Source organism: Mastomys coucha, unplaced genomic scaffold, assembly GCF_008632895.1.
Source record: "Mastomys coucha isolate ucsf_1 unplaced genomic scaffold, UCSF_Mcou_1 pScaffold22, whole genome shotgun sequence".
NCBI classification, from domain to species: Eukaryota; Metazoa; Chordata; class Mammalia; order Rodentia; family Muridae; genus Mastomys; species Mastomys coucha.
Window position 1 is genome coordinate 65167753 of NW_022196905.1, and position 9892 is coordinate 65177644.

At 40.1% G+C, this 9892-nt stretch overlaps 1 protein-coding gene across 4 annotated transcripts in view; it reads right to left on the reverse strand.

The window, feature by feature from the left end:
• Nucleotides 1–9892, reverse strand: part of Corin (corin, serine peptidase) — a 211355-nt gene that overhangs the window by 58581 nt on the left and 142882 nt on the right. For 3 of the 4 annotated variants that reach the window (XM_031342604.1, XM_031342602.1, XM_031342605.1), the window contains exons 7-9: nucleotides 6062–6169; nucleotides 3785–3895; nucleotides 1730–1846 (exon numbers count right to left, since the gene is read on the reverse strand). In XM_031342604.1, coding sequence (XP_031198464.1) covers nucleotides 1730–1846; nucleotides 3785–3895; nucleotides 6062–6169 — 336 coding nt within the window. The remainder of the gene's footprint in view (nucleotides 1–1729; nucleotides 1847–3784; nucleotides 3896–6061; nucleotides 6170–9892) is intronic. The other variant, XM_031342603.1, reaches the window with a different exon arrangement.

Here is a 9892-nt window from a genome sequence, read left to right on the forward strand (position 1 = left end):
ATAATATTTTATAAGTTTTAAGGAATACGACAAAAATATATTATAGGTATTGAAGGGGGGTCTATCAGAGGAGCTGTGGTACAAAATGGGAACAAGAATGTGATTCAATTCTATTTAATTAAAATATGTTTTTAAATGTTAATAAATTCAGATAAATTGAAATCATGTAACTTTTCTGGTAATGCAATTAGCCATGTAACAACAAGGCAATATTTATTCAGCTTTCCCCAGGCACTTGCCCAGTACAGTACAGCAGTGATTATCTTCCAAGCTGATGTAGAGACTGTGACCTAGAAAGGTAACGTGACTCACCTATGGCCACTCAGATAGCACGTAATAGCCCAGGGCTTGAAGCTCAGTGCTGAGTATGTAACGTCATGTGCATTCTCATTGTGTAATGCTTATACTGTATGAACCGGCATGGGGGATTATTAAGTTGGGGTTATTCCACAAGCCCTATGCTAGAAGGTCTTCATAGAAATCAAGTCTTAAAATAATCACTGTGGAACCTTTTTAAAAAACAAACAAACAAACAAACAAACAAAAAACCCCAGAGATGATCATGTTTAAGATCATGTTTAAGAATGCTTTAATTTCTGCATAGGAAGGGAAAGGTGTTTTACATTACATATAGAGAAAAGACCTTAAACAGAACTTTTCTGTTTAAGTTCCATGCATAGATATTATGTCCCCTTTAAAGTATATTTAAGTCTGTTGCTCAGCAATGTGAAACATTAAACTGCTTCTCTGAACATGGCCAAATTAGGATGCAGTTACATTTAATTTCATGAGCCAATTCCTTCTATTTGGAATCCAATCACATTTAACCACATGCTACAAGCTGAAGTTTTCTCTTTATTAAGCCTAATGAAGAGAAGGTTCCATAGCACAGCTCAATGAGTCTGAGCATGTAGCTTCTTCTCAAGCCTGTGTCCTTGGGAATGAGTTTCCAGCCTGTGCTGTTTAGGCATTGTGTATCTACCAAGAGAAAAGATGTGTAGAAATTCTGGACTCATGTGTACAGAAATCCTGCTTAAGAAACTCCCAAATGTTCTGGTTTGTTTCTCCAAAGAAAGATCCACCAATACAACAATGTTCTGGAGATTGGGGATGCTGGGAACACTGGGGAAACTGAGGACACTGGGAACACTGGGGAAACTGAGGACACTGGGGACACTGGGAACACTGGGGATACTGAGGACACTGGGAACACTGGGGACCCTGAGGACACTGGGGACACTGGGAACACTGGGGACACTGAGGACACTGGGGACACTGGGGACACCGATGACACTGGGGACACTGATGACACCGATGACACTGGGGACACTGGGGACACCAATGACACTGGGGACACTGGGGACACTGGGGACCCTAAGGACACTGGGGACACTGGGGACACTGGGAACCCTGGGGACACTGGGGACACTGAGGACACTGGGGATACTGGGGACACTGGGGACCCTGAGGACACTGGGGACACTGGGAACACTGGGGACACTGGGGACACTGGGGACACTGAGGACACTGGAAACAATGAGGTCACTGAGGACATTGAGGACATTGATGACACTAAGTACACTAGGGACACTGAGGACACTCGGGACAATGAGGTTTCTGATGACACTGGGGACACTGATGACACTCGGGACAATGAGGTCACTGGGGATACCGAGGACCCTGGGGGCACTGAGGTCACTCAGGACACTGGGGACACTGGGGCACTCACTGTCACTGCAGTTCTCCTCATCACTCCCGTCCTTACAGTCTTCGTCCCCATCACACTGGAAGGTGCTAGGGATGCACTGTCCACTTTTGCATTCCATCAGGCCCTGGCTGTGACAAGCTAGGGAAGGTCAGGAGAATGGTCACCATATTTATTGCTTCTTTTTCACTGTTCATACAAATGAACATCACCAACAAAGGCTGTGTTGTACATACACACAAATGGATGTAGTGCTACTTTTCTTTTTAATTTCAAGAATTTCTGGAATGGAGGGATTTCCTCCTTCCAAGGGTTTCTCTTCATTGTGAAAGAGCATTTATGAAGAACTGAGTGCTTTTCAGTGACACTGGCAATGTAAAAATTGCACTTCTGAAGGGTATGTTTCTTGACAAGAACTGGGGTAGGTATGTCATATATATGAAGTTCAGATCCTTGTAAGACAGATGTTACTGCTCTCGTTTTTAAAAATGAGGCAGAAGAAGAATATGAAAATAACTTTATCTGACTCTGCATCTAAGCCTTCCATTCCATGGCTTCCTAAGTGAATGAGTCAATAAGGTAATGTATTTGAAAGAACTCCCATAGTACCTACTACACAGTGAACACTTTATTGTCTAACGTATTTATGACTAGTATTTGAAAAGAGGGTGTCTGGTTATCTTTAGCTCTCTGATTCTTGAGATTTCTCAAAGTTCTATATTTCCCATGTTCACATGCATCAGAAACCATGTGTCAGGTGCCCTCCATCTCCACTGAATAGGCATCTAACATAAGACCCACTTCTTGAATTGAGGCTCCTCACCAGATATGTTTTATTTGGCCATCATGGGTTTGCTCTCCTTAGAACTTTAATATTCCCAATCTATCCCATGAGTCCAAAAGGTAAGGACTTCAAATTACATAGGGAAAGAGAAAACCAACTGTCATATTTATGGAACATTTTGTACAGCTTTTCTTATGTCAAAATACAAGCTAATGTTATCTAAAGTTCAACTTTTGCCTCAAAGTATAAACCCAGTAAACATTCAACTTCTATGGGTTCTGAGCTTACAGATTCAGCTAACAGCAAATCAGAAATATTGACGCAAACATAGCCATACTAAACAGAGTATTTTCTTTACTATTATCTCTTAAAAGAATTCAGTATAAAAACTGTTCACAGAGCGTTTACATTGTATTGTGGAATATGTGAGCTAAAAATGACTTAAAAGTGTACAGGAGAAGTGAGATTAAACACCTGCCTTTTCATATAAGGAGCTTGAGCATCCTCAGCTAGTGATACCCACCCAGTGCCCTGTAATCCATGCAGATACCACAGGGAAACTGTACCAACCCTTTCTACTAAGTGGACTAAAAGGTTTAGTTCAAATAGATGTGAGATACAGCATTTTAATCATTTCAGGTCAGTGTACTATTTCAACATGTAACTGTCAGCATTAATTTTTTTCATTCCTGTTTTCTGAGGGGATAGCGTGTTTTCCAAGAGGAAAAACATGATTAAGAAACATACTTGTCATGACTGATGTGCAAACAAGTTCTCCTTTATCTAGAAACATAGCCTGCTATAAAATGATGGTCGTCCTCACACACTCTCTGTGTTTTTTAGGACTGTAACAGACTCTCTTCTCTCTGGCACTCCTCCCATATTCTCCCACAAATGGCCCCTGAGAACATGCTTGGAGGCTGAGCTGCTCATATACAATTTGCAGAGAAAGGGGTGGGGGCTCCTTGGTCTCTGGGAAGAGAATTGCTCTGGGAGAAGTCACAGATGTGTGAAGAATCCATGAATAGGCAGAGAAAAAGCAGACACCGCTGGGCCTGATCAGCCAATTGAACTGTGGACTTTGGAGGGAGAAGCTTGAAGTCACAGCTATAAGCTTACTATTCTCACACCTCTTGAATGCTCTACTCACAGACAGAAGACAGAATCAGAATGATGGCTTAAGAACCATGCTCCCCGAGTGCTGTTTACATAAGGGACTTTGATTTCAATGTACAGTCTGAACAGAGAAATAAAATAGAAAAACAAGCAAAATGAGACAACTTGGGGGAACTCACAGCAGTTGACCTCATCAGACTTGTCCACACAGTCGTGGTCTCCATCACACACCCACTCAGCCGCAATGCAGCGCCCATCTCCACAGCGATGCTCTTTTGTGAGATTGCAATCTGGAGAAAAGGAAAAATCATGAAAGTGAGGGAAAATGTACACGAAGCCCTTAGACTTGTGCTGCTCTCAGTTCCAACTGAAGACACTCACTCTCTTTCTAGTTCCATCGCTAATGTTCCTAGGATAGATCTGCCTAAGTTCAAATGCTACCCTCTACCAGGGTCAGGCCCCACTGTCTACATCCCTGAGGGCAGAGTCTTCTGTTTCCCAGGACAGGTGTTCTAATTATTGGATGTCTTGTTTCCTTTATTTAGGGAAAAAATTAAATCTATGACTTTTATATTGAGTCAAATGAACAGAGTGAGTTTTGAGCTTCAAGATGCAGCTGGCTGATTGATGTGTCTGTAAAAAGTCTGCCATGTTCCTAAGAATTACAGCATCTCTCTGGCAAGCTGGAAAGATGAGAGTCTTCTTATGGCATCCCTCCTGATGCTAAGCTCAGGTTTTCTACTGGATTATCTTAATCTATAGCTCATGTTTGAAAGAACTGCTAAGAGGGAAGGCAAACCATTATTGTTTTTATGACTTCTTTGCATCTGGATATATACTCTGCCCCAATCCACACATTCCTGGAATTTGGCAAGGAAGAGGTTGAGTTTACTAAGTGACAAGTTTCCTGTCTTAAAGGGAAGAATTTATATACTGATTTATTTTGATGGGTGTTGTAACATAAATATAACATCTGCATAAAAGGTATGGATTTACAAATAGTAGATGAAAAATGAGAAAGTTTTATGTATATCCATGAACATGGCCTTTGTCATAATCTCCTGAGCAATAATGGACCATAATGCATATTTTAGAGAAGTAAAATAGAGGATATGAAAGGTGTGGAGAAAAGAAGTAACAAGAGAGGAGTTTGGGCAAGAACTAGAAGACCTACCTGCATTCAGTCCACCAAACACAGAGAACAAGGCAATGACCAGTCCAGAGAAAGACTATAATTTCTGCTATTTAATGAAGGGATCTTGAGAGCATAGACTTTGGGGTACCTGTTTATCTTCAGGGGCCTTTGGCATTAACAGTTCTTTCTTATACATGGACACTACCCACTAGCATGCCCAGATTCTAAACTGGTCCTTCTGTGGCACTTTCCTGACCTTCCTTTTCCCTTACTTCATTGGAAAATGGAGGCGTGTGGATTAAACGAACTGTAAGGGTTCTTCACACTAAATTCTGTGATGAATAAGATTCCAATTGTCTCATGTCCTTTGTCCCAAATACAGTCCCACATATATCAAATCACTAGTGAGTGGTTTGTACACCTAGCATTTTCAATATTTTATGTATTTGGTGAGGGAAAGTTAGACAATACTTATAAAAACTACCAAATTTACCAGCTTGGGGCTATTTTCTGACCATCTCCACTCCAAGACTTCCTCTGCCTCACACACATTCCTTCTAGCATCCTTTTAGAGTCTCTAATGCTGACCACTGTTCAACATTTGTCTTCATTCCAGCTTGCTCTCTGGTACACACTGCAAAGGTCCTACTGTCAATAATATATTGCATGAAAATATAAAGCTAGTCACAAAGCTATAAAGATCAATCAACAAGAGTTATTTTTTTTCTGGTTTAGATTCAAAAGACATGATGCAGAATTGGATATCCTCCTTCAAAGGATGGTTTGTGCTTGGAAAGACAAGAAATCAGCGGTTTGTATGTAAAACCAACCTTTCATCCTAATCCTTGATGAGCATACTGGGCAAGGAGTCACTACAGTGCCTGGAAGTCAGCTGCTGGGGGTGGGAGTGGGAGGGCGAGGGGGGGAGACTTTGGTCACATGCTGTACTTTGTAATTTATCTCTGAGCACAGTTTTGCTCAGGAGCTCAAAATCCAAACACGAGATATCTCTAGCCAGAAGAGAAACAGAACACAACACAGAAAGATACTAGCACTTAAACAACTATGTTATCTTTCCACTCTACTTCCTTAATATGCCCTTAGTGTGACTGTTAGGCAAGAAGTAGAATGCTCGCCCAGAAGGTGCAAGTGAGAGCAGTGTCTGGACACACTCTCCTTTCTAAAAAAGGAGGAGGTTTATTATTGTTGCTGCCTTGTTTTATTTTGTTTGGTTTAATTTTGCAACTGAACCTTCTAGCTATTCAGGAAACAAGTATCTGTGGTTTTGAATGAAATCCTTTAAGGAATCAAAGGTACTCACCACAGTTTTGCTCGTCGCTCAGGTCCCCACAGTCATCATAGCCATCACACACGAGGCTGTGGTGGAGGCACTTGCCTGTGCCACAGTGAAACAGATCCTTGCTGCAGTCTGCAAACAAGGGAAGCAACAGGTGTCGTCAGAACAGAGTAGATACACAGGAGTATCTAATTGAGCAAAGGCTAGGATGGGAGGGAAACCTTGATGTTGACCTGACACATGCCTATTGTCTTATAGGTAAGGAACTAGAGAAGGTCACCAGCTGGCAGAGTCACTGAGAACCTGGACCAAGCCACTGAGTCCCAGGTCAAGTACTCTTGTCTCTTTCTAAAAGTCCTCATCTGACTTTTACTTTATATTGCCTGAAAGATCTTCGACAATCAAAGATGAGAAAAAAAAGACCTTCTTGGGACACCATAGTAAATAAAGTAGTCTACATTTACCTGGAATGGCTGGTTCTGGTGGAAGGTATGTAGTTCTTCTCTATACACATCTCCTTTACAGGGAAAGTCTAAGCTGGTGTAAATGCAGTGTAAATAAGCCATCTGTCTGCATTGTAGGGTTGACATTTCTTTCCAGAAAAATACCATTGCCTATGTCAGTGGGTGTTCTATACCACCATTCTCAAGTAAGTAAGCACATTCCCAAGATCATGATGACAAAATGAGAGTAGGTGACATGTAAAACTTAGGAAGCTTATATTTAATGTGGAAATAAAATGCGTGCATGGGAAGGATTTTGTGAGCGAGAATTTCTGGAACAAAGCTGTGACTACAAAGACTGGCTGATTAGTCTTCAACGATGTGGGGAGTTGAATGTCAGAAGCCCAGAGCCAGACTCTCTTGGGTCATCTTTATCACCATTCCTTGATACTTATCCTCTTTTTCATGTGACATAGCATCTTGGTGGCCACTAGGTGAATCTTTTGGAATGTTCAAATAGACTATGAGTTTCCACCAACCAAATGCTGTCAGTGAGCACCTAAGACCTATAGCTAAAATTTCCTAATTTTTCTGTAACCCACCTGTCTGATGTTTCCACCGGTGTATTTGAAGTATCTTTACTTAAATTTTTTATTCTTTTGTTACTATAGAGCTTCATGCGACTGTTACCATTTTGAAAACATAGTACTGCAATAAAGCTGAATCTGTGTTTCTGGTTATTTAGCTACAGAACAGACCATCTCTTGTGCTACTTTGAGATGAAAGCTGGTTCTTTTGTTGACAACTTATCAATATTATTAGGAACACAGGATTTGCCCTTGGGTAGTCTAGAACTCTTAGTTTAGTTCTGACATCCAATTCTATAAGTCTCTAAACTGGTGTCTGAAACTGGAATAAAATAATAATATAAAATGTTTTGGGGGACAGTTTAACAAGAATGAAATGTGAAAGGTCCCAAACCAATTCAGAGGAAAAGGGCACTTGTGTTAAACCTAGCACTGGAATATCAGATATCAATGTAGAAATTATGAACTCTAACCACCAGCTCAAACCATATGTAAACATTAACTCAGAATAAATCACATGCCTAAATGAATGAGAAAATATTATAAAACTTCTAAAGAAAACATAAGGGGAAAGTCTTTGTGACTTGGAGTAGGCAAATAATGTTTAGATAAGACATCAAAAGTGTAAGCTATTCAAAAGTGTAATTGACAAAATGAAAAGAGAAGCAAAGTTGTAGAAAAGTAACTATAAAATATACTTAGGTTTCACATTCAGCATGAATACACACACACACACACTGCAATAGTGTGATCTAGCAACTCAATTGAAGGTAGAAGACTCGAATTAAAAGCCTTTTGCATATAAACAAGTGACTATGTACATTAAAGGTGCCCAACAGTCTTAGGTGTCAAAGAAAGGCAAATCGGGACCACAAAATAATTCTATTATACATACAATGCCTCTAACCAGGAAAGCAAAAAATAAAAGGAAATCCAAGTGATTGTAAAGGTTTTGTAAAATAGAAACTCCCACACATTATTGGAGAATAAAAGGACTCCATTATTGAAAGAGTTTGGTACCTTCTTATGAAGAAACTGCAACCATTTCATAGAACTAACTCATGTTTTCTATTCTTAAGATTTTGTCCAAGAGCATTTAAATGTGACTCATACAAAGACTTGCGTGTGAATACTCACTGCAGCCTTATTCATCACAGCCCAGCACTGGCAAAAGTCCAAATGTTCACCAACTGATGAACGGACAACAAAATAGAGTACATGATACAATGGAACACTATCCGGAGATTAGAGACCAAATGCCTGATATATGTGACTACATTGATTAGCCTCAGAATGTTATGCTTAGTGAAAGAAAACAGAATCAATGTCTTCATACTATATGACCCGTCTATGGAATTCCCAGAAGACAGCCCATTTATAAAGATGGATTTCAGAGCAGTGGTTTCCAGTGTCTGGAGGGTTAAGAGTGGGGATTGACAGAAGATGGGTGGGAGGGAAGATTGGAACAAACTGGAGAACTTGATAACTGAATTGTGATGTTTGTACAAGTATGTAAATTCACTAGATTCTAGTGGGTGAAACTTACAGTATTAACATTATACCTCAACCTCTGTGGAACATTCTGTCCCATGTTTAATAACTGGGTTTCAGTCATGTATTATCTTTTTTTTCTTACTAAAACTAAATTAAGTGCAAAAATAGGTTATTATGGGAAGGTTGTTTTCCCTCCATTTAAAGTTAAAAATAAAAGAACAAAATTAGGTTTCTTCAGGTTGCTGAGAAGGGCCATGATCGATGGTCAGGAACTCAGAGGAGTGGATATCATGGTAAATTTAGCATGCTTCAAGTAAAGGAAAATACAAAAAGAAATGAAAGAGGTAAGAAATGAGGGCTGATGAAGACTAGGGATTCAGTGCCCAGGCCCCAAGTCCTCTGCTCTCCATAAGAAATGAAAAAGGTAAGAAATGAGGGCTGATAAAGACTAGGGATTCAGTGCCCAGGCCCCAAGTTCTTGGCTCTCCACATGGTTGCCTAGAATCCTGCAACTCACATAGGACATGGGGAGCACATCTTTAGTATCACAGGCTAATAGTGATAATTACTCTCCTAAGGTTTCACTACCTGTTTTCCAACCTCTCTCCAAGTTCTGCTGTCCTAAAGTCCAAGAGGGTAACTATATGATAACCATAGAGGAGACAAAGAATAAACATTCTGAAATGATATCAAGTAGAAACATTGATCATTATATAGTACATGCATTATTGAGTTAGCACACATACTCAATAAGTATATACCATTCCTATGTCAATTAAAAACGAGAGGTCTTGGCTACCGATCAGTTAAACAGTTCATATGCATCTATTGCAAGAAACTTTTTCTCTGTGAGGAATCATCTTAACTTTTAGAATCTCTCCATTTAAAGAAAAATATGGGCCTTGAAGGTCTTCTACAGCAATTTTAAGAAAAAAAAAAACACATTGCATATTTTCATTTCTCCCAGCCTGAATAATTTTCAAACAAGGATGGAATAATGAAGGAAAACATGAGAACTAGGAAGAGGCGCCAGTCTTCTAGGGACAGTCCTGCTTCGCCCTGTGGGACGGGGGCATCCTCTATCCACACGGCACCCCTCTGTTGAGTGAGGTGTAGGACAGTTGAGCCCAGGGAGTTACAACCTTGCCTTTGAAATCCACAGGGCACATTAGAGAGTGGGCCCTGAGTGTGTAATAGTTCTTTGAAAACATTTAAAGGGTCTTTCATTTTTCTTTTGTTTTAATCAATTGTTCTTAGGAAGTCTTGAATTAATTTGGAAGAACACGCACTAGCAAGGGAAATAGGCCTTTCAATTTAAGAATCAAGTGTCT